The 25,153-nt window shown below is 43.7% G+C and overlaps 1 protein-coding gene across 1 annotated transcript in view; it reads left to right on the plus strand.

The window, feature by feature from the left end:
• The window catches only part of LRP1B (LDL receptor related protein 1B), a 2,110,020-nt gene that overhangs the window by 1,110,368 nt on the left and 974,499 nt on the right, over positions 1-25,153 (plus strand). Inside the window, exons 15-16 of the mRNA XM_077447755.1 lie at positions 10,679-10,801; positions 22,270-22,410. Of these exons, the coding sequence (XP_077303881.1) occupies positions 10,679-10,801; positions 22,270-22,410 (264 nt within the window). The remainder of the gene's footprint in view (positions 1-10,678; positions 10,802-22,269; positions 22,411-25,153) is intronic.

Raw genomic sequence — 25,153 nt, forward strand, 5'->3', positions numbered from 1 at the left:
CCACCCCCCCAATCCCCAACACACAGCAGGTGATTGACAGCTTCAGTTCTGCATGTTTCCCCGTGAGATTGTGTAGAGGGGGGTGTGTCTATTCCCTCCACATAGGTCTCAGGTTGCACTCAAGACCCTGCTCTAATACTGTGTAGTGTGTGACCTCAAATCTCCGCCTCCTGCCTCTTTGAGCTAAGAAATAGACTTAGTTGTGTGAGCTTTAAAGAAAAGAAGACTACAGGTAACAGTGACAAGGTGAGAGGCTGCAGTAGGGGCTGTACCGTGTCAGATATTTAGGAATATAGCCAAGAACTGCACAGGCATCTCGACTGTGCATGTGCTTAGAGACAAATAAATAAAAATAAATACATTAATTAATTAATAAAAATATATATATATATATATATATATATATATATATATATATATATATATATATATATATATATATATATATATATATATATATATATATATATATATATATATATTAGGTCCACTTGAAGCTGATCATATTTACATGTGTGTCTTTTAAAGACGATATAGTACAGTACAATAGTCAACAAAGAATTTGTATAAAACAAGCAAAAAACAGATTTGCTTCATAACATTTTTCTAATTATTATAATTTTTGTAAAATAAAATATTCCTAAGCATTACAAGCAGAACATGCTATTTTGGCAGCAAAGTGGAATAGAAGGTTTAAATTAAGCAAGCCATCCTCTGCCCCCCTCAGGCTCCAATATTAGCACATATAGCCATCTGCTTGCTGGAAGTGTTACTCGCAATAAATGCCACCACGGATTCTAATACTAGCTATGCAGCTGCTTCTTGTGTTAAAATGACTTTGCTATACATAACTCATTCTCATAGGATCAACAGCAACCAGCCTGGCTGCTATTGTACAATATGGAGACTGTAATGGGGCACCTGACCTGCCGACAGTCACTCGTAAATTGGTGCCATTTACATTTATCTTTTGAAATACATGGAATTTACTTTATGTGACTTCACTAAACTGCTCATTACATTTAAAGCTTTATTAAACCCAAAACCAAAAATGTAATGTATTGCAGCTTAACAGCAATTAGATGTGGTGACTGCCTTCGTTTTTTTCACCTGGTGATCTTGCTATGATCACACCTCCTGTATTAGAGGGCCTCCACTCTGGATGAAAGAGCACAGGGGGCACCTTTAGACAGCAGCATTGTCAGTCTAGAAGACGGGGAGTGTTAGATGTCCTAGCAGGTTTAAATACACTAACAATTTGAAGCCAGACTCCAGCTCACACTTTATAAGCAGTTACAGAGAACAGTTTTGTATTTCATTTTGGGATAAAGGTATTACATAAATGAAAGCTGACCATTGTAAACACCCCATTAGTAGTACACGGTTTCTTCCAACCCTCTAATTGTTACATTTGCAGGACTGAATTACTGGCTGGAACACCGGGTGAAAATAAAGGGTAGAAAGCCTAAAAAAGAAAACAAATGTAGTTACCACATCTAATGCCGTGTACACACGATCGGACTTTCAGCAAACAAATGTTGGCTAGCAGGTTCTCAAATTTTCCACCAAAAAAACGTTGTTGTTGGACTTTCCGAATGTTTGTGCACAAGTCCATCACACAAAAGTTCACACATGCTCGAAATCAAGTACGAGTCGGAAGAGATTGGTCTGGTAAAGCTAGCATTTGTAATGGAGATAGCACATGACTATTGAACTTCCATTTTATTGGCTCGCCGTATGTCTTGTACGTCACCGCGGTCCCACATTGGTAATTGTTGGTCAACATTTGTGTGACCGTGTGTATGCACGACAAGTTGGACCCAACATCCTTCGAACAAAAATCCACGGTTTTGTTGTCGGAAAGTCCAATAAGGTGTACGGGGCAATAGAATTGGTAATGTGCAATATAATATATGTTTGCTTTTGGGTATCATACCACTTTAAAGTAATATGAAAGTCTTTATTTTTTTAGAAAAATGACAAACATGCTATACTTACCTGCTCTCTGTAATGGTTTTGCACAGAGCAGCCTGAATCCTCTTCTCTTAGGGCCCCCTGTCGGTACTCATGTCTCTTCACTCCTGCCGAGTGCTCCCACAGCAGCCAGCTTGCTATGCCCCCCCCCCCCCCCCCCGAGCAGAGCCACTGCTCTCTTTGTCAATTCAGACGGGGAGCCACAGATCGGCCCCACCCCCTATCTTTCTTCATTGGCTATATGGTGTTAAACTGGCAGTAACGCACACAGAACTATATACCGTTAAACTGGCAGTAGCACACACAAAAGTATATGGTGTTAAACTGGCAGTGACGCACACAGAAGTAAATGGCGTTAAACGCAATCAAATAGACGATGTTCAACCATCACTACAATGACGCTCTCTGAACTGTCCCTACCCTAGTTACTAGATTACTGACACGGTCTCACTACACTACACTAAAACTATCTGAGCTGTCCCTACTCTAGACTAAGTTATGTATGAATGACACGGTCTCGCTAAACTACAGTGAAACTATCTGAGCTGTCCCTACTCTAGCTGCACACTATGCAAAGCTGAATGATGGTCCTCCTCACTACACTCACACTATCCCTAGATTGACACTAAACTAATATTCTACACTGACAATTGAAGCAAAATAGCACAGTATAGCACACTAACTAACTAATAGCACTGAACAGAGCCCTGTTCTATCTCTCTCTATGCCAAAATCACACTGAAAATGGCTGCCATTGATAGAATACTTTTATACTGTGAGGCGGGAATGAGCCATGATTGGATAAGGGCATGATGACAGTGTCCAATCATGACTCTGACAGAGCTCTGTTCCCTGATTGGCTGAAGCTTTCACTGCTTTAGCCAATTAGGGCTTGCAATGCACTGTTCAGCATCGCAATGCATTGTGGTCGGTTCTGGGGGGGGACAAACGATCAATGTTCGGCTTTGTCTAAACAACGAAAGTTCGGCCTGAACTTATGGTCGGGCCGAACCGTTCGTCCATCCCTAGCTGGTGGTCAGTGAGAAGAATGCCTCCTCTCAGTGTTGGCCAGAATGTAATGTATGGTGAGTTACCCACAGTTTAAGGGACCTCTAGTCAGCTCTGGAGGAACCCTAGGATTCCACAGAACCCTGGTTGAGAATGGCTAGTCCAAACCCTCATAAATGTAATCTTGTTTCTGTATTAACTTAAAACCTTTCACTAAAAAATGTATTTAAACAGAAAATGGTTACAAACACCGACAAACTACCAAAAGTTTGCTCTTCTAATGTATCAGTTCCTTGTGGATTTAGAAGACAATACAAGGATACTTTTCTATCCCAGACTACTTTAGAAATTCAGTAATCACAGGATAAGTGTCTTTGTTCCTGTTTCACGGTGCCCACCTCACTCTTTCCTTCTTGAAAATAATCTGTATTTTAATTACATGCAAATGTAAAATATGTGAAATCTTTATTTTCACGGAGATGAAGAATATGTGATTGCCTATTCAAGCACTTAGATTTGCATACCGTAAAGAATAATGCACTTGATTCCAAGGTCGTACAATAAACACTGAGTCTTTTTTTACCCTCTATTTATATAATAGTCGTTTTTACGGCTGGATGGAATTTGATCTAAACTTGATTACCACCCGGGTTCAAAAGTTAAATGATGCTAGGAAGCCGTCTCGGATTCACCAGCCTGGGTGGCTCCCGGTTTCCTTTTATTCGTAAGCTATTGTCAACACACCAAATTAAATTTACGCCTCGCAATGATAGAACATCCGCCTCATCCATTCCAGGCCGAGGCGTGAAGAACGTAACCTCGCTTGATAATTGGCCCACATAAATTAAATATTTATGGCCCGCAGTATGTTCTAAATTGCTTTCCTTCCTTTTTATTATTGTCTACAATTTGTCCCCGAGGCCAAAATCCTACATACATGTTATTACAGTCATATTTTATGCAATATTTGGTCGCTGTGACAAGAACAGTACTGATTCTCTTTTATGTGTTTTGTGTTTTTTATATACATTTTTTTATTTTATTTCTAATATTTGAGCAACAAGTCTCACAACATTTACTTTTAAATATTGCCTACATTTGAGTCTCATTTTGTCTTGCTTAGGGTAGATGTAATCTAATCAATAAATCTCATATTAACTTCAACATATTGATGTCATTTTGATAGTCAATAGTTTTAAAACTGCAGCTTTCATTAAAATATTACCTGGTGATCCTGACATAAAGGTACTTGTTCAGGTATTTCCTTTTATAACGTGACTCTGCTCTTTCCCTGTCTCAAATTGTGTCTCTGAGTTGTCACCTTGTCAAACAGGCTTCTGATAATGGTGAAACCTGGTTGTTTTCACATACATAATATGCAGGTATGGTCCACTGGTGTCACCACCTACCCTGAGATGCCATGCAGCCATCATTGGGGTGCATGTAGGCATGAAGAGGCTGCAATGAGACTGCAGAAGATCAGCATCACTAAGGCCTCGTTCACTTGGGGTGTACTATACCATATGCATGTGCAGGGTTGTGTTTACCTGCATAGGGATGCACAGATGTTCTGTACATCCCTGTGCAGGCAGTCCTATTGATTTCTATTGGGACACACTGGGGTTGATCTACTAAAACTGGAGAGTGAAAAATATGGTGCAGCTCTGCAAAGAAACCAATAAACTTTTTTTTTTTTGCTAAAGAACAATTAAACAAGCAGAAGTTATAAGCTAATTGACTACCATGCACAGCTGCACCCAATGTTGCACTCTACAGTTTTAGTAAATCAACCCCATACTCTCCGTTCAGGGACACACACCCACACCAACATCAACATGGATGTCATATTGGGAGCAGCGGCTGCCTGAACATGGATGCATTGAACACCTGTGAACAGATTTAACTGCTGAGTCAGAGCAGAATGGGATAAATGTCAGTTTTGTCAGATTGCCTATTCAGTTTCTGTTTACCAGCAGACTGTGGCAGACCCTTGATGGTTCTATGGGCGGACAAATGTAAAAGGCCTTTACATTGGGCTAGCTTTGGTCCATCGTATTTAGCTCCAGAAAAACAGAAAAAAACACAGCCCTTTTTCATTTTTTTCTGAACCTGCCTGTAGACCTGTATGAAGCGTCCAATAGGGTCCACCTGAAAAACTGGGCAGATCTTATCATAAAAGCCCATGTCAAAGGGGCCTAAGCCCAAACACCAAGCCCTGCCTCCAGCTGTTAGCCATTGAGGCTCTGGTCTTGAACTGTTGAATGGATGGGGTGGGGTGGGGCTTAGGTCTTACCATTCAAGGTCTACACTGTCTGGACTCAATGTCCAAAAAGGAGGCTCAATAAAAATATTTTGGATGCTTCACGTGCTACTTTAAAGCACCCTTTCTCTAACATTTCAACACAGAGGAACCCTTGAAATAATTTTCTGGTCTCAGGGAACCCCTGCTAAAAATTACTATATTTATAACTCACTATACATTAGTGTGATGGTCAGTGGGAAGAATTCTCATTACACTTTTGGTCATTGGGGAGAATTACCCCCGTACAGATAGCTAAAAAGATCAACGGTGTCAGTGGTAACAGCCCTAGGGTTCCATTAAACCCTGGTTGAGAAACTCTACTTTAGAATGTTTTGGTAACTTCTCTTCACCATTGTGTTACTGTACACAAGTGGTTGTCAATCTTAGCTGGAAGAGGCCCTTTTCAATGATTTGTAAAGCAAAAAATTGACTGTTACAAGGGCACTGATAAGAGGGTGTAAAATATGCCTGGATCCTCCAAGTAGCCTTCTTTCCCGTCACAAATTCTCCTCCATGATTCAGTGTGAGCTTGCAGATTTTCTGCCAATAGGGACACAGATATTTACACATGGCTGTCAGAGTCCCAATATTTTAGACACTTTTGTGATTGCACATTGGCTTGTCTGTGCTTTAATTGGCCACAGTTATGGCATACTGTTTTATATACTCTATACACTTCCAGGTTTGCTTTTGAGAAGAATTCGAGCGAAAACAAATAAATACACTTACTTGCTATATTCCTTCAGGAGTCATTTATCAGCTGAGCAAGCGTAATTACCTGAAATCTGTCTTCATATTGAGTTACCGCAGGCTTGATAAAAGTGGAAATCAGGCGTGTGACAAGGTTGCCTGATGTAAAAATAGTGGAAGGAACATATGTGTGCTAACAGGAGACAGAGGACCCAATGTAGAGACCACATGTCTGGTGATATCACTAGTACTCCAAAGAGTAGTATAGAGATAGGCAGTGGCTCAGTTCTTTTAGAGATGTAGATTCTAAAATTGGTAAAAAAAAAGTAGAAAATGCACAGGTTGCCTTTTTTTATAATGTTAGATAGAAGTACATGGGAAGGGGGTGTTGAATCGCTGCAGGTGCATTAAAGTAGGAAAAAATATAATGGTACCCTTGTGGGAAATAAGTGCTACAGTGAATGCAAAATATATTAGTGGCCCTGCACTTATGGCAATGAATAGGAAAAAGGAACTGCTGCACCTACCGGTACAACCACTTAAGTGGAATGAAAATACAAGTGTTAAATAAGGAAGGGTAGGTGTGGTGCTCTTCTAGGGTACAATAATTGCATGCCCCTATGTGACACTCTATATATCCCTATATTATACTCCCACTAAAAATATTAAAAATCAGAGTTTAAATTGTCAAATACTTAGTGCAAATCCTAGTGTGTGCAAGTGCTATCAATGCACATATGCAAGGGTAAATTAGTGTGTTGTAATCAAAAAATTGGCAAGTGCTCTTCAAAACCATGCCTTGGTGATACGAATATATAGAAAAACATTATTTTCATGCAAAAAAATAATATCAAAATATCTCTCTCTCTCTCTCTCTCTCTCTCTCTGTGTATATATATATATATATATATATATATATATATATATATATATATATATATATATATATATATATATATATATATATATATATATAAATACGCTGTGATCATAAATAGCCCATAGTTAATTTCAGGAAAAAACATAAAGTGAAATATACAAATTGAACAATAAAAATTAAAAAAATTACAGGTGCTCTTCAAATTTGTGCTCCTTATAGACCCCCTATAGATATTGCACTCACCCGAACCACTCACCCACACAGGGGTATCTCGCTTTCACAGTATCTGCCACTGTGCAGCAATCATCAGATCTTTATCTGCTATGTCAGCTATATCTTTCCGTGCTTGCGGTATTAGGTTGCAAATGATTGAAGAACTCTGGATGGCCGCACTCCAAGATAAATTCAAATGCCTTTTATCCATGAAGCAGAATCACACAAAAGTGGGTCACAGCAAAGCAACAATACCTAACGCGTTTTACACTACCAAGAGTGCTTACTCACCTATGAGCCTGCATCTGGGTTTCTCCATTCCTGGAGGGGCTGTTTTCTTGGATTTGTGGACTTACCTGTAGCGGTGGTTCTGTCACACTTGTGGTATTAGGTGTATCTTTCTTCTTTAGATCTCCCTCCACATCTACCACATATAGGAAAGAGACATCCCCATAGTGTGATTCTGTTTTAAATTGACATTTATTGTGATATAAAAGTGGAAACGTACTCACATTGATTCAAATGCATATAAGCCTTTAAAAAACACAGGAAGCCGGGATGATTCACTTTCCATAGTCTGTTTTCGGAAGTGATGCAAAGACGCTAGATGCTCCACCCTACGTGTTTCGCCATCACTAGTAGTCCAAAGAGCAGTATGGAGATGGGCAGTGGCTCGGTTCTTTTAGAGATGTAGATTCTAAAATTGGTAAAAAAACTACAATTAAAAATAGAAAATGCACAGGTTGCCTTTTTTTATAATGTTAGATAGAAGTACATGAGAAGGGGATGTTGAATCACTGCAGGCCTTTAGAGAAGGAAAAATATAATGGTGCCCTTGTGGGAAACAGGTGCTATAGTGAGCTTTTATAAAAACCAATTCAGGATGAGAATTCCTCAGGAGTTCGCCGGGACTCACTAAGGCCCATTCATGCTTGTGTGCTCATTTTCACATATGTCCATGCTCACTGGGTCAAACAGGCTCATAATTTCTATGGATCCAAAATGCTCTGTAAAGTACCTTGTTTGTTTGTTTTTTTGTTTTTTTGTTTTTTATTGCAATGTGATGAGGATCAGTTGTGTTTGTTTTGAGTAGGTTTGAGCTTGGAGTACCAAATTGAATGGGTACACTACTTATCACATGTACCGTGCATTATACAATGTGTTGACTCCATCACACAAGTCTGAATAAGCCCTTGTACCTTGTACTCATGTCAATGCCTATGCAAGGGCCATCTTTACCTGCATGGGGATGCATAGGTGTTCCATGCATCTCTGTGCAGGCAGTCTCATTTATGTCAATGGGGACACAGTGATTGCACAGATACAGCCACTGTTCCCAATCTGACATCTGTGGGGGTGCTGGGACTTGTCCCAGAATGTAGATAGTGTGCATTTGTGTACCCACACCCACACAGCTGTCAAATTTGGAGCAGTGTCCATGCAGTCGCTGTGTCCCCATTGACATGAATGAGACTACCTGCATGGAGATACATGGAACACCTAGGCATCCCCATGTGGGCAAACACGGCCCTTGCACGTGCTAAAGTATGCCCATGTGAACAAGGCCATATTGTAAGACAAATAATAGCTGAAAACTTGTTACTAAAAAAAAAAAGTCAGGTTTTTCTTATTCCAAATTTTAATAGTTACCCCAAATTTACAAACAAATATTTAAAGAAATATAAGTAGCATGTCTGCATTTGGTTTTACAGTTTTCCTTTAAATAGAAGGCAGAGATACATTTAAGAGCCATGATTTACATAAATGGTGGTACATTTTCTGATTTGTCAGTGCTTGTGAACATTGGGGGGAGCTCAGAGACTAGGTACAGGTGTCTTTGAAGACTGAGGATGTGTAACAGGAGACAGGGCTCATTCAACCCTACGCATTGTGGTAACACACGTTACTGTGCACCAGTGCATGCCTCTATATCAGGGGTCTCCAGACTTTTGAAACAAAAGGGCCAGCTTACTGTCCTTCCGGTTTTCAGGGGGCCAGACTGTGGCCAGTGGGAGTAGAAAATGCTTCGGTGTCAGTGCTCCATCATTGGTTATAGTGGGAGGAATAGTGTGAGGCCCCATCATAGGTGTCAATTGGAGTGCTGGATAAAGGCAAGCACACAGTACAGTGGCTGCCATTGCACAACACATGGTAGCATACCACAATGCACATACCATGAAGTGTAGTGCAATGTGGTACTCTTTGCAAATACTGTAGGTGCACGTCAGTAAATTTTCCCATTGAGGTGGGTTAGTAGCCCAATCATAATGAATTGGTATGCACAGTCTTACAGCTTGTTTTCTTTAGAAAATTGCAAAAGACTAATGCCCTGTACACACAACTGGCTTTCCCATCGGAATAAACTGTGTAGGTTTTTTCCGACAGAGTTCCGACAGAATTCCACTGAAACTGTCTTGCGTACACACGATCACACTAAAGTCCGATCGTCAAGAACGCGGTGACGTACAACACGCACAGTGGGGCTAGAAAAAGGATGTTCAATAGCCAGTAGCCAATAGCTTCCGTCTCATACTTGCCTCAGAGCATGCGTCGTTTTCGGTCCGTCAGAACAGCATACAGACGAGCGGTTTTCCGGATAGGAATTGGTTCCTTCGTAAATATTTAGAACATGTTCTATTTCTAGGTCCGTCAGAATTTTAGAAAAAAAGTCAGATGAGGCATACACGCGATCGGAATATATATACGATTTAAAGCTTCCATCTGACTTTTTCTGTTGGACATTCCACTCGTGTGCATACGGCATAAGTAAAAATCCTATTTCCAGCCAACATAGCGCAATAAGGACTTTTGCCCTCAGTTTGGAAACAGTGGTCTCTTTGCAGAGGCCCAACACACCTGTTGAGATAGAGCTCTCCATTCAGCAAAGCGTTTGCTCTTGACTGGAGAGTTGTAGCTCTGACTCAGCAAGCAATGTGACACACCTCTGCAGAGAGATCACTGCTTACACAAAGATAAAAAGCATCCTCGAATACAGGATGCTGGCAGGAAGCAGGTTTATCTACTCAGGATGTTGCCTATTTCTAAATAAAACAAACAGTAGGACTGTACACACCTTTTGGTGTTATGTGCCTGTAATGTATTAAATTTAATGTGAAAGTTCAGTTGGGCTTTAACAATTAGTACTTTGCAGTGTTTATTTTAGTAAGACCGTGTGTATGCACAGCACCCAGTAAAGAAGGATTTTCTCTATTGGTGCACAAGCCATCTTCTGCATCTATTATTACAAATCTGATTATTCCAGCTTATTGAACATGGACAGCATTCATCAGCTCCTGTGTATTGCTGTTTCCATTCAATGACCATGAGTGGCTACAAACCTCAACACTATGCACTTGGGCCCAGCACACTATGCATTGACCATGTGATGTTATTTAGCTGTAGAGAAAAAGAAAAAACAATTTACTATCAAAAGACGCAGGATGGCCGTTCACAAATATTTCATGTCTCCGCTGCCTGCGGGGTCTGAGCGCACACAGTATTTAAGTAACCAGACAAATGTTTCTCAGGTTTGCAGCAAAAGATATTTCTGTGTTGGCCTCCTCGTTGCTTGTGAATGATGAGCTGCTAAGGTGTATATTTTCTATCTGCAGGTGACAACGCTTGCCGCTTGAACAATGGAGGCTGTGGAACGCTCTGTCTCGCCATTCCTGGAGGGAGAGTTTGTGGCTGTGCTGATAACCAGCATCTGGATGACAATAATTCAACTTGTGTGTGTAAGGCTTCCTCAAACACATCCTTTTTTCTCTACTGCTTGCAAAACTAGGAAGAAATATATACAACCACAGGCCTGATAAATATTAACCCTTTGGGACTTATGTAACAAAAAAAATAAAAAGCCTCTCATTGCCCAAACCAATTGATCAACTTCTAACTGTCCTGTTTGCAATGCAGAGTCGGGCCTCTTTCACGCGGGTGACTGGTAAAAGCCGCGGTTTATCTGCCTACTTGACCATCCTTTGAAAACCTACAATACAGCTGGAGAAGGCCATTCACATACAAAATGTCATGTGTGGGGGTAGAGTGTAAATTAATACTTACCCTAAGGAGGTAACATCCCTTAGAAAGTGAATAGAAAAAAAAAAGCGTTGTTTGGGACTTTAAATGTACCTCCCCGGGTCTAATTAAAGTGGTTGTAAACCGTTACAAACCACTTTGACCTACAGGTAAGCCTAGATTAAGGCTTACCTGTAGGTCCAAGAAATATCTCCTAAACCTACACGGTTTAGGAGATATTTACAAAAAGACAGGCACCGCTGTCTACAGTGCATGTGCCGTAGACAGCGGCGCGCAGGCGTACTGAGCAGGCCGCAGATCACGGCGACATGCCGCTCGTGTCGGCTCCCGCGCGCATGCGCGGCAGTGATGTCATAGCGGCTCCGGCGAATCACAGCGCCGAAGCAGCGAGACCCGGAAGTCACTCTGGGATACATGGCAGCGGTGAAGATGATGAAGGAGGACCGCTTCGGGGGCTTCATTCTCAGGTAAGTTATTCATAATGAGCTAGTATGCTATGCATACTAGCTCAATATGCCTTTGCCTTGCAGGTTGCATTTAAAAAATATATATATATATAGAGTGCCTTTTCTTCCTCTTTAACACTGACCAATAAAGTGGTTGTAAAAGCAGAACGTTTTTTTTATCTTAATGCATTTTATGCATTAAATGCATTGAACTTCATTTTCTTGGCTAATCGTAGTGTTGTACATCACCGCGTTCTTGATAGTCGAAAGTTCAGAGAACTTTTGTGTGACCGTGTGTATGCAAGCCAAGCTTGAGCAGAATTCCGTCGGAAAAACCATCAAAGTTTTTTCCGATGGAAAATCCGCTTGTGTACAGGGCATAATGATTGGTAAGCTGCAACACAATACATTTTTGTTTACTACGACTTTAACAGTCTCCACTCCATTTAAAACAGAAAAAAAAAGGTTGGCTGGAGTTTAATAAGTTCTAAATAATAGGAAGCAGTCGGGATGCAACAGCCCTTATAGAAAAGGCTTTACAATTGCACACAATTGTACAGCGAGTCATTTCAGAGGTCAGTGAAAGGCCAGTGCAGGAAACAGAATTTAAGATGGAATTTTTATTTCTATGGATGAATTCTGAAATGTTAAAATCATTATGTTCATTGTTTACTCCTCACCTCAGCTGTGAAAGAAAGTCTGCATCTTCATTCGTGTTTAATTCAAATTTTACTGAGTCGCAAAGCTTTGTTAGTGCTGTTTTCTTCTTGTCCTCATTTACAGATTCGCTTGCTAGAAATGTAAACACAACTACTTACATTTTTGGTTTCTGTGCCAATGAAAGGTAGTTCCTATTGTACAGAACCTGTTTACACAAAGTCCACATTTCTGGCACAAACACATACAAATTACTGGGATGGTCTGCTAACGAGGAGTATAAAGACTTGCAAGTTCCCCATGTCTGAGGAGAATATAGGGGTGGTTTACTGCAGAAGTAGGGTGCTTTCACTTAGCAAGGAGTTTTCACTTAGCGTAGTGAATGTGGTGAAAATTCACTTTTTATAGAATACCCAATTATGTACAAATATAATTTATAAAAAAAATGAATTTGCTTGCTCATGATTGGATGAGCTATGTAAAAATTGACCTTGCAAAGTGAAAGTTCACTTTGCTCAAAGAGAAGTGTGGGAATTTTTTATTTTTATTTGGGGGAATCATATTTATCTAGGTGGCTGCAGCATCGGTCCCACGCCGGCTCTAAGACTGATAACCAAGCATTTAAAAACCACCAATCCCTCGGTTCTCAGAGCTCCCTGAGCAGAGAGCCGGTGACTTTCAGTCACCGGCTCTCTGCTCTGCCTTCCCCCCTCATGCTCACTGGAGCCCTGGGCTGTGGAGGGGGTAGGAGAGGCCATCTCAGGCTCTCAGCAGCTCGCTGAGAGGCTGAGCCAAGTGCCAGTCCAGGCATGTAGGCAGATCCAAAACATATGTTTGCAATCTTTCCCAAGCCTGGATTGGCTTTGTGATGTCAGCCAACAGCGGGCTTCAGCCTGCTGTCAGCTGAAAATGGGTCACAGGAATACAGAATGAACTGCATTCCTGTGATCCACAGGAGAAGTACAACCAAAGCGCTTTGGCTGTACTACTCCTTAAGTGAACAGCCTTAATGCCTTTAGTAAATCAACCTCTCTCTAATCTCTGCCTCAAGTGCCATGACTGAAAGATTTAGTATTTAGTCACCTCAGTATCAGACACTTTCACCCCCTTCTTGCCCGGGCCAATTTTAATCTTTCAGGGCCGTCACACTTTGAATAACAATTACTCAGTCATGCAACACTGTACCCAAATTGATTTTTTATAATTTTTTGAGACAAATAGTGTTTTCTTTTGGTAGTATTTAATCATCATTGTGGGTTTTTTTTTTGTTGTTTGTTTGCTATATAAACAAGAAAAACAACAATTTTAAAAACGTAATCAAAAAAGTGTTTGTGAACACCAGACCTACCAGTATATGATTTTTGTGTATATCCCATTTTAAAACTGGGCAAAAAAACTTGCCGTTAGCCCACCCCTTAGTGACTAAAAAAGACTTTGATATCTAGATCAAAGGTCACCCCTTTGATCCGTGCATAAATGAAACAAAGCAAATACAAAGTAACAATTTTTCTTTGTAATCTTTGTTCAGACAGTGTGTTTTTAACAGCAGTGGCTGTAATAGCTGCTGTATTGCAGATCAAGTCCCGGCTGTCATTTTGACAGCAGGGAATTAATGGAAAGAGCTGTGAGGGTAGGATGTGGCAGTAGGAGAGAACAGGCCATGCTATGAGTAGTGATGGACGAACTTCCGACGGGACGTTTCGCGAACGCGAAACGCGAACGGGCACAAACGTTCGCGAAAACGACCGTTCGCCGCGGGCTCCATTGACTTCAATGGGAGGCGAATTTCGCAAACCTTTAGGTCGAATTTGCGGCCACGGGGTAATTATTAGGGGGTAGCACGTAGTCCCACCACCTGGACAATAGCATAATACATGTATGAGGTGAATTTGGGATCGATAACTACAAGCATTTTTTTTTTATTTGGGAAATTGTTCTGACAATTCAGGACTATGGAGCTAATGAAGGCAATGGAGGAGAGGGAAGGTCAGGGACCAGGGTAGGCAAACAAGAGGGTGCAGGAGATACAGAGCACTGACAGCAGCACCGTAATACAGAGCACTGACATCAGCACCGTGACATACAGCGCTGACAGCAGCTCCGTGACATACAGCGCTGACAGCAGCTCCGTGACATACAGCGCTGACAGCAGCTCCGTGACATACAGCGCTGACAGCAGCTCCGTGACATACAGCGCTGACAGCAGCTCCGTGACATACAGCGCTGACAGCAGCACCGTGACATACAGCGCTGACAGCAGCTCCGTGACATACAGCGCTGACAGCAGCTCCGTGACATACAGCGCTGACAGCAGCTCCGTGACATACAGCGCTGACAGCAGCTCCGTGACATACAGCGCTGACAGCAGCTCCGTGACATACAGCGCTGACAGCAGCACCGTGACATACAGCGCTGACAGCAGCTCTGTGACATACAGCGCTGACAGCAGCTCCGTGACATACAGCGCTGACAGCAGCTCCGTGACATACAGCGCTGACAGCAGCTCCGTGACATACAGCGCTGACAGCAGCTCCGTGACATACAGCGCTGACAGCAGCTCCGTGACATACAGCGCTGACAGCAGCTCCGTGACATACAGCGCTGACAGCAGCTCCGTGACATACAGCGCTGACAGCAGCTCCGTGACATACAGCGCTGACAGCAGCTCCGTGACATACAGCGCTGACAGCAGCACCGTAAGCAGCCCCAGGAGGAAGTCAGCACAGCACAGGGATGGTGTGATCCCCTCATAATAAGAACCCCCAGGAGGAAGTCAGCACAGCACAGGGATGGTGGGAGCCCCTCATAATAAGAACACCCAGGAGGAAGTCAGCACAGCACAGGGATGGTGGGAACCCCTCATAATAAGCAGCCCCAGTAGAAATATGACACCGCTCAACCTCTTCAAAGAGGAGGGTAGGGGCATATAGTACGGTGTGCTTTTTTGGGTCAGGGAAGTGAGCCAAATGAATTAAGAAGGTCTGTGTGCTTGATTCCAAAAATTGTTTATAGACATATACATGGTCTACTGATCACATGTGTTGAATTCCTCCGAGATCCATGCCTCATTCATTTTTAGAAATGTGAGGTAGTTAACACTGTGGTGAGCTAGGCGAGTACGCTTATCGGTCACAATCCCCCCTGCTGCGCTGAACGTCCTTTCGGACAGGACACTGGATGAGGGGCAAGCCAACAGTTCGATTGCAAATTGGGCAAGCTCTGGCCAGAGGTCAAGCCTGCCCACCCAGTAGTCTAGGGGTTCATCACTCCTCAGAGCGTCCACATCGGCCGTTAACCCAATGTAGTCGGACACCTGACGGTCTAGGCGTTCCCTGATGCTGGATCCGGATGACACCTGTCGATGGGTCGGCTGAAAGAATGACCTCATATCCGAAGTCACCAACACATCTTCAAACCGGCCTCTTCTTGCAGGCGCTGTTGGATTGGTACCCGCAAATCCTTCTCTGGGAGTGGGAATTGCTCCTCTGCCAGCGCACGCAAAAGCAGAATGCAGCATTTCTCGAAGCAAGGCCTGGAAGTGCTGCATTCTGACAGCCCTCTGCGACGGCGGTAACATTTCCGCCATTTTGTGTTTGTACCGGGGGTCTAAGTACGTTGCCACCCAGTACTGGTCCTTGACCCTCATGCTTTTTATACGGGGGTCCCTATTAAAACACTGGAGCATGAAGGCCCCCATTTGCACTAAAGTGGAAGCGGTGTGGTGGCCTGGCTCCTGCTCATCATCCAGGATAATGTCGTCCTCTTCATTCTCCTCTCCCCATCCTCGCACAACAGGGATCCCAGAAAGGTTTAAAGCATGCTCTTCTTGCTCCTGCTCATCCGCCCCGGCACCATCCTCCTCTGACTCCTCATCAGACTCCTGTTGTTGACTTGTCTCAGATAGAGTAGCCCCCCCTGGGAATTCATCCAGCATTGCGACTTCCTCATCTTCCCGCTCCTGCTCCTCCACAGCCTGATCAATGACACGACGCAATGCACGCTCCAGAAAGAAGGCATAAGGTACCATGTCACTGATGGCGCCATGGCTGCGACTGACCAGTTTGGTGATCTCCTCAAATGGCCGCAGAAGTCTGCATGTGTCGCGCATGAGCAGCCACTGGCGCGGTGAAAAAAAACCCAGCTCCCCAGAACCGTTTCTTTCGCAGAGTTCATACAGGTAGACGTTAACTGCACGTTTCTGCTGGAGCAGCCTATCAAGCATATAGAAGGTTGAGTTCCATCGCGTCGGGCAATCGCAAATAAGACGTCTGACCGGCAGATGGTGTCGCCGCTGAATGTCAGCAAGGCGAGCCATGGCCGTGTAAGATCTTCTGAAATGGGCCGAGATTTTCCTTGCCTGCCGCAAGATGTCCTGGACCCCAGGGTATTTGACAAGGAATCGCTGCACGACCAAGTTTAAGACGTGTGCCATGCACGGCACGTGCGTGATTTTGCCCTGTTTCAATGCGCTAAGCAGATTGGCACCGTTGTCACACACCACTTTACCAACTGTCAAATTGAGCGGTGTTAGCCACTCATCTGCCTGTGAACGCAAAGCTGAAAGGAGTGCCGGGCCAGTGTGGCTCTTTGCTTCCAGGCACAACAGACGCAGCACGGCATGGCAACGTCTCACCTGGCATGTGGAATAGGTTCTGGGGAGCTTGGGCGGTGCAGTGGAAGAGACGCTAGCAGCGGAAAAGGAGGAGGCAGCTGAGGAGGAGAGGGAGGAGGATGGAGTAGGAGGAGGAGAAGAAGAGTCAGGCCTGCATGCAATCCGTGGCGGTAAAACCAAATCTACACGGGTGCCACGGGTTACATGCTTGACGGCCGTCAGAAGGTTCACCCAGTGGGCAGTAAAACTGATATACCTTCCCTGCCCGTGTTTGCTAGACCACGTGTCTGTGGTCAGATGTATCTTGGCACCGACACTGTGTGCCAGAGATACATTCACTTGCCGCTGAACATGGCCATATAGCTCTGGGATGCCCTTCTCTGAGAAATACTTCCTTCCTGGGACCTTCCATTGTGGTGTTCCAATGGCCACAAATTTGCGAAAGGCCTCCGAGTCCACCAGTTTATATGGCAGTAGTTGGCGGGCTATGAGTTCTGACAAGCCAGCCGCCAACCGTTGGGCAAGAGGGTTATCCGGCGTCATCATTTTTTTACGCTCAAACATTAGGCCCACGGAAGCCTGCCTTTTTGCAGAAAAATGTGAGCTTGGCGTGATGGAAGGTGGAGTGGAGGACAATTGTGAGGAGAGAGGAGAAGGAGAAGTAGAAGACGAGGCTGGACGGTGAGAGCCTGCAGTGTGGCTTTGTGTGTTCCGTTGCTCCCACTGGGCTCGGTGATGGCTGCTCATGTGCCTTCTTAAGGCGGTCGTCCCTAGGTGAGTATTGGGCTTACCGCGACTAACGCGTTGACTGCAAAGATTGCAGATGGCAACGCTATTGTCAGCAGCGGACACGTTAAAAAAAGCCCACACTGCGGAGCCATGTGCCGGTGTCCTGGGAGCGCCAGATGTGACCGTACATGGTCGATGACTCGCTCCTGATACATTTGCAGTCTGCTTTGTCCCTGCTGTGCAATGTAAGTCATTGCTGCTTCTCCTCCCTATCTGCTGGTCCATATCTCCCTCTGAACTCCCCTCCTCTTCCTCTCTTGTGGGCACCCACGTGACATCACTAGACACGTCATCATCAACGTCACCTTCCCCACCGCTATAAGTAGAGTAGGCAGCAACACCGGGGACCAACCTCCTCCTTGGGCTGATCTGGGTACTGGCGTCAGACTGCTGAGTAGCGCTTGTTGCTACCTCCTCTTCCTGATCCAATACCAAGAGTGGCTGCGCATCAGAAATGTCCTCTTGATATGGATCGGAAAATAATTCCAGTGACTCAAGCGGAAGGTATGTGGTGGTGGTGGTGGTGGTCGTGTTGTTGGTGGTAGTGTCTTTGGGGGTGCACATAGCAGAGAGTGAAGAAGAGGGTGCAGATCGAGAGGATGAGGAGGGTGCAGAAGAGTAAGGCTGAGCGAGCCACTCAACCAAGTCTGGTGCATCCTTTAAAGTAATTGAACGCACCTTCTGCAACTTCCCACTTTGGCTCAAGCCTGTTGCTCCTGCCCTACCCCTACCACCCCTGCGGAAGGGCCTGCCTCTTCCTCTGCATGTCATTTTTTAAATGACCCTGTGACAAAACTCTTAGTCCCTATACCGCTGAAGGACTGCTGCAGTATAGGTGAGCGGTCAGCAGTGGTGCACGTCAACCCTATCTATTGTGGACCTATAGCGGTCCTTACAGAACAGCAGACTGTACCGCACTCAAGCCTATGTACCGTAGCACCCTATACCAAGTTACCAGTCCTTATAAGAACTTTTGTGGACCAAGCAGGTTGTGTATTAGTGTTTAGCAGACTGTACGTCAGTCCCTATACCGCTGAAGGACTGCTGCAGTATAGGGCAGCGGTCAGCAGTGGTGCACGTCAACCCTATCTATTGTGGACCTATAGCGGTCCTTACAGAACAGCAGACTGTACCGCACTCAAGCCTATGTACCGTAGCACCCTATACCAAGTTACCAGTCCTTATAAGAACTTTTGTGGACCAAGCAGGTTGTGTATTAGTGTTTAGCAGACTGTACGTCAGTCCCTATACCGCTGAAGGACTGCTGCAGTATAGGGCAGCGGTCAGCAGTGGTGCACGTCAACCCTATCTATTGTGGACCGATAGCGGTCCTTACAGAACAGCAGACTGTACCGCACTCAAGCCTATGTACCGTAGCACCCTATACCAAGTTACCAGTCCTTATAAGAACTTTTGTGGAACAAGCAGGTTGTGTGTTAGTGATTAGCAGACTGTACGTCAGTCCCTATACCAATGAAGGACTGCTGCAGTATAGGGCAGCGGTCAGCAGTAGTGCACGGCAACCCTATGTATTGTGGACCGATAGCGGTCCTTACAGAACAGCAGACTGTAACGCACTCAGGCCTATGTACCGTAGCACCCTATACCAAGTTACCAGTCCTTATAAGAACTTTTGTGGACCAAGCAGGTTGTGTGTTAGTGATTAGCAGACTGTACGTCAGTCCCTATACCAATGAAGGACTGCTGCAGTATAGGGCAGCGGTCAGCAGTAGTGCACGGCAACCCTATGTATTGTGGACCGATAGCGGTCCTTACAGAACAGCAGACTGTACTGCACTCAGGCCTATGTACCGTAGCACCCTATACCAAGTTACCAGTCCTTATAAAAACTTTTGTGGACCAAGCAGGTTGTGTGTTAGTGTTTAGCAGACTGTGCGTCAGTCCCTATACCGCTGAAGGACTGCTGCAGTATAGGGCAGCGGTCAGCAGTAGTGCACGGCAACCCTATGTATTGTGGACCGATAGCGGTCCTTACAGAACAGCAGACTGTAACGCACTCAGGCCTATGTACCGTAGCACCCTATACCAAGTTACCAGTCCTTATAAGAACTTTTGTGGACCAAGCAGGTTGTGTGTTAGTGATTAGCAGACTGTACGTCAGTCCCTATACCAATGAAGGACTGCTGCAGTATAGGGCAGCGGTCAGCAGTAGTGCACGGCAACCCTATGTATTGTGGACCGATAGCGGTCCTTACAGAACAGCAGACTGTAACGCACTCAGGCCTATGTACCGTAGCACCCTATACCAAGTTACCAGTCCTTATAAGAACTTTTGTGGACCAAGCAGGTTGTGTGTTAGTGATTAGCAGACTGTACGTCAGTCCCTATACCAATGAAGGACTGCTGCAGTATAGGGCAGCGGTCAGCAGTAGTGCACGGCAACCCTATGTATTGTGGACCGATAGCGGTCCTTACAGAACAGCAGACTGTAACGCACTCAGGCCTATGTACCGTAGCACCCTATACCAAGTTACCAGTCCTTATAAGAACTTTTGTGGACCAAGCAGGTTGTGTGTTAGTGATTAGCAGACTGTACGTCAGTCCCTATACCAATGAAGGACTGCTGCAGTATAGGGCAGCGGTCAGCAGTAGTGCACGGCAACCCTATGTATTGTGGACCGATAGCGGTCCTTACAGAACAGCAGACTGTACTGCACTCAGGCCTATGTACCGTAGCACCCTATACCAAGTTACCAGTCCTTATAAAAACTTTTGTGGACCAAGCAGGTTGTGTGTTAGTGTTTAGCAGACTGTGCGTCAGTCCCTATACCGCTGAAGGACTGCTGCAGTATAGGGCAGCGGTCAGCAGTAGTGCACGGCAACCCTATGTATTGTGGACCGATAGCGGTCCTTACAGAACAGCAGACTGTAACGCACTCAGGCCTATGTACCGTAGCACCCTATACCAAGTTACCAGTCCTTATAAGAACTTTTGTGGACCAAGCAGGTTGTGTGTTAGTGATTAGCAGACTGTACGTCAGTCCCTATACCAATGAAGGACTGCTGCAGTATAGGGCAGCGGTCAGCAGTAGTGCACGGCAACCCTATGTATTGTGGACCGATAGCGGTCCTTACAGAACAGCAGACTGTAACGCACTCAGGCCTATGTACCGTAGCACCCTATACCAAGTTACCAGTCCTTATAAGAACTTTTGTGGACCAAGCAGGTTGTGTGTTAGTGATTAGCAGACTGTACGTCAGTCCCTATACCAATGAAGGACTGCTGCAGTATAGGGCAGCGGTCAGCAGTAGTGCACGGCAACCCTATGTATTGTGGACCGATAGCGGTCCTTACAGAACAGCAGACTGTACCGCACCCAAGCCTATGTACCGTAGCACCCTAGACAGACCAAGTTACCAGTCCTGATAAAGAGCTTTGTGGAACAAGTGAGTTGTGAATGATTAGCAGACTGCAGCAGAAGGGCAGCAGTCAAGTATAATATTCTTTCTATATTTGGAAGAAAGAATATTATACGTGTACAAGCCTATTACCGTACCACTGATACCAGTCCTGAAAAGAACCTTTGTGGAACTAATAGTAACAGCAAGTCTTTAAAATTATCCTCACTGCCTGACACACTGCTTCCTGCCTGTCCCTATACAAATTGGCAAAAAAGAGTAGGCTGGAACGATTAGCTGGAACAGCTCTTTTGTGGACCTGATAGTAACAGCTAATGATGATGATGATGATGATGATGAAGAAAGACTAATCTGGCTGAGCTGTCCCTAAAATAGCAGCATACAGCGCTCTGTCCCTTTATCTAAACTGACAAAAGAAACTCAGGCTGCTGACCTAACACCTATACCAGTCCTGAAAAGAACTTTTGTGTACCAAATAGCTAGCGTTTTCTCTGTCCCTACTCCACACAGGATCCTTTCCCTACAGTGACAGAAGAAAGAATGTAAAATGGCCACCGGATCGGGTGTATTTATAGGTTAGGGGGAATGTCCAAGTGTCCATGAGCTGTCATGTCTCAATTGGTTGTCCTGTAACACATGATAAACGTGTCACGAAAGGTTAAAGTTCTTGTATACATTAAACACGTAAGTCCGCCGGGGCGAACGACGGAAAAAGGCGTTCGAACCCGCGGACGGCGAAAGTCGGAAATTCGCCGCGAAACGACCGCCGGGCGAACCGTTCGGCCATCACTAGCTATGAGGACCTGTTTTCAGTGTATGTAGCTTGCCTGATTTATACAACTGGTTAGACTACATTTGCAAGGGTGATTAAGATCTCTAGGGGTAAGATTTAAGGATGCTTGCTGGTGAAGAAACTTCAGCCCTATGCACAATTTGTGCAAACAATCATGCCCATGGCCAGATTTGTATGCCATACAGTGGTTCTGAATACACACACAAAATAGCCAAAGCTAACGAGCCACAGAGTGCTTCTGACTCCAGAGGCAGCTTGTAGACACATCTGAATGCTGCAATCCAGCTACCCATGTGAATGTAGCATTAGGAAAGAAGAGGACCTTAGAAAGGTAGCAACTTTGGTTATCCCATCCCATTGGGGGACATTAATAAGGAGGATACATTGCCTGCAAGTCCATCCTCCCTTAAAGTATATACACGTTTTTTTTTGTTTTTTTTTTACATTAATAGAACATATTATATCTTTTCTTCTGTTAATTACCTACAGTTAACATTGATGAAACCTCGCCAAAGTTATGCAGCTTGGAAGAATTTCAGTGTAAAAACCAGCACTGCATACAAGACGGCTGGAAATGCGACGGAGAGGACGACTGCCTGGATGGGAGCGATGAAAATGTTGACGCCTGCTGTATGTACTTGTCATTTACAACGTATTTATTTATTTATAGATGAACCCAGACGGTATGTTACCGCTGTCTGTTCCAGCGGGTGTCCAGGGCTTCCAAGTCATATAACTGTGAATGTATTAACAAGAATTATAATTGCTTAATTATGTAACAAGGCTATGAAGACACCGATTTACAACCCAGAAAAATGTCAAGTGAAACTAACACGGAAAAGTCTTAGAATAAAATCTCAACTTCACCTTAAGTGCTTCCTATATTCATACTGAAAACCCTTATATATATATATATATATATATAATATATAAATATGTATTAAAGAGGAACTAAACCCATTGAATAAACAGTTTAAAAACGGTTACATTCTGGCCTGTGCCATGAATGTAACTATTCCATTTGCTTGTGCTTTCAACCAAACTGTCAAACCATCAAATGGCCGGTGTCATAACTGATCACATGTGCAGCAGCACCATGGCAGTTGAAGGTCATACAGAGGCTAAGATGACAGCTACCGTGGCTGAAAACGATTGGAGAGTTTAGTTCCGCTTTAACTGCTTTTGACATGCCTAGGCCCCATTGTTGTAGTGAGGAAACAATACACCGCAAAGTGTTAAAGCATTCCTAGAGGACCATCAATGCTTTGTGCCGTACTGGTATTTAGCAGGACAAAATTATCCATCATGCATTCCTCTGCCAAGTTTCACTAAGCAGAAGTTAGACTTCCAGTCATGGCCAAAAATATTGGCACCCCTGCGTTTCTGTCAGATAATGCACCATTTCGCCCAGAAAATTGTTGCAATTACAAATGTTTAGGCATTCTCATATTTATTTATTTTGTTTGTATTGGTATGGCACCAACAAGTGGAGGAAGAAAAAGCAAAGCAAAATCTGTCACATTCCACACAAAACTCCAAAAAATTGACTGAACAAAATTATTGTCACCCTCAATTTAATATTTGGTAGCACACCACTTGGAAAAAATAACTGAAATCAATCGCTTCCTGTAACCATTAAAGCTTTTTAAACCTCTCTACTGGAATTTTGGACCACTCTTCTTTCGCCAACTGTTCCAGGTCTCTCAGATTGTAAGGGTTCCTTTTCATAAACTGCTGTTTTATTCTTCCACAGGTGCTCTATGGGATTTACATTTGGATTCATTGCTGGCCAGTTCAGTACTCTCCAGTGCTTTGTCTTACATAATTTATGGGTGGTTTTTGATGTGTGCTTTGGGTCATTGTTCTGCTGTAAGACCCTTCACCTCTGATGGAGACCAAACTTTCTGACACTGGGCCCGACATTCCACCCTAAAATTCTTTGGTAGTCTTCAGATTTCATAATGCAATGCACAGGGTCAAGACATCCAGTGCCTGAAGCAACAAAGCAACCCCAAAACATCAGTGAAGCTCCACCATGTTTGACTGTAGGGACTATATTCTTTTCTTTAAAGGCCTTATTTATTTTTCTGAAAACAATACAATTATGGGCTAACTCCATTCTGGCCTTTCTATGTTTCTTTGTCAGCAGTGGGGTCCTCCTGGGTCTCCTACCATAGCGTCCCTTTTCATACAAATGCCGACATATAATGTGAGCTGACACAGTGGTACCCTGTGCCTGAAGGTCAGCTTGCATTTGTCTGGAAATTGGTTGAGGTTCTTTATCCACCATTCGAACAATCCTTTGTTACAATCTTTGATAAATTTTTTTCTTTTTCGTCCACATCCAGGGAGATTAGTTAAAGTGCCATGGGCTGTAAATTTCTTGAAAATGTTGTGCGCAGTGGACACAGGAACATTAAAATCTCTGGATATGGACTTGTAACCTTGAGATTGTCCATGCCTTTTCACAATTGTTGTTCCAAATCCTCAGACAATTCTTTGCTGCTCTTTTTCGTCTCCATGCTTCGTGTGGCACACAAGAGGTTAAGTAAATTTTTCACCATTTTAACTGGTTACCGGTGTGATTTCCATATTGTCAGCACCTGTTAATTGATACAGGTGAGTTTCATTACAAATTACAGGAGCGTCACAAACTTGGAAAGCAATTATTTCTTACAATTTTGAGAAGGTGCCAATAATTTTGTCCAGTCAATTTCTTCAGTTTTGTGTGTAATTTGTCAGCTTTTGCATCTACACTTTTTTGCGTCATACCAATGCAAACAAAAGAAATATACATGAGAATGCCTAAACATTTGTAATTGCAACAATTTTTCTGGGTGAAGTGATGCATTATCTGAGAGAAATTCAGGGGTGCCGATATTTTCAGCCATGATCGTAAATACAGCTGTGACTCTTCCATAAACTTAAAATGTATCCAAAATAACAAATTTTAATATGTAACACTAGTTACACTACACTACTTACTAGTCCTTAGAAATGGTTGCTGCACTAGTTTTCTTTTATCAGCCTATATTTACTCACTGTTTTGGATACCAATAGAGGAATGCTGTCACTTAAGGATAGGAGGTGTTTTGAAACTACAGAACATCACCCTCAATTCTCTTCTCCAGAATCTAGTAGAGAGGTGTTCTGTAGTCCTAACACACTTCCTCATAACATTATTTGATAGTAAGTACACAAGACACAGGACAGCATTGCAGTAAGCTGGGAGTGGGGACGTGACACGGCGGTATTTGCTTTGTTTCAAATGCTGCTTAATGTAAAAACATACCTCCTTAGACCCAGTCTGTTCAGATAGTATAGTCACCCATACCTCCCAATTTTTTGAGATGGGAATGAGGGACATCTATTA

This window comes from Lithobates pipiens, unplaced genomic scaffold (genome assembly GCF_037356315.1).
Source record: "Lithobates pipiens isolate NorthernLeopardFrog02 unplaced genomic scaffold, aLitPip1_a1.2 Scaffold_22, whole genome shotgun sequence".
NCBI classification, from domain to species: Eukaryota; Metazoa; Chordata; class Amphibia; order Anura; family Ranidae; genus Lithobates; species Lithobates pipiens.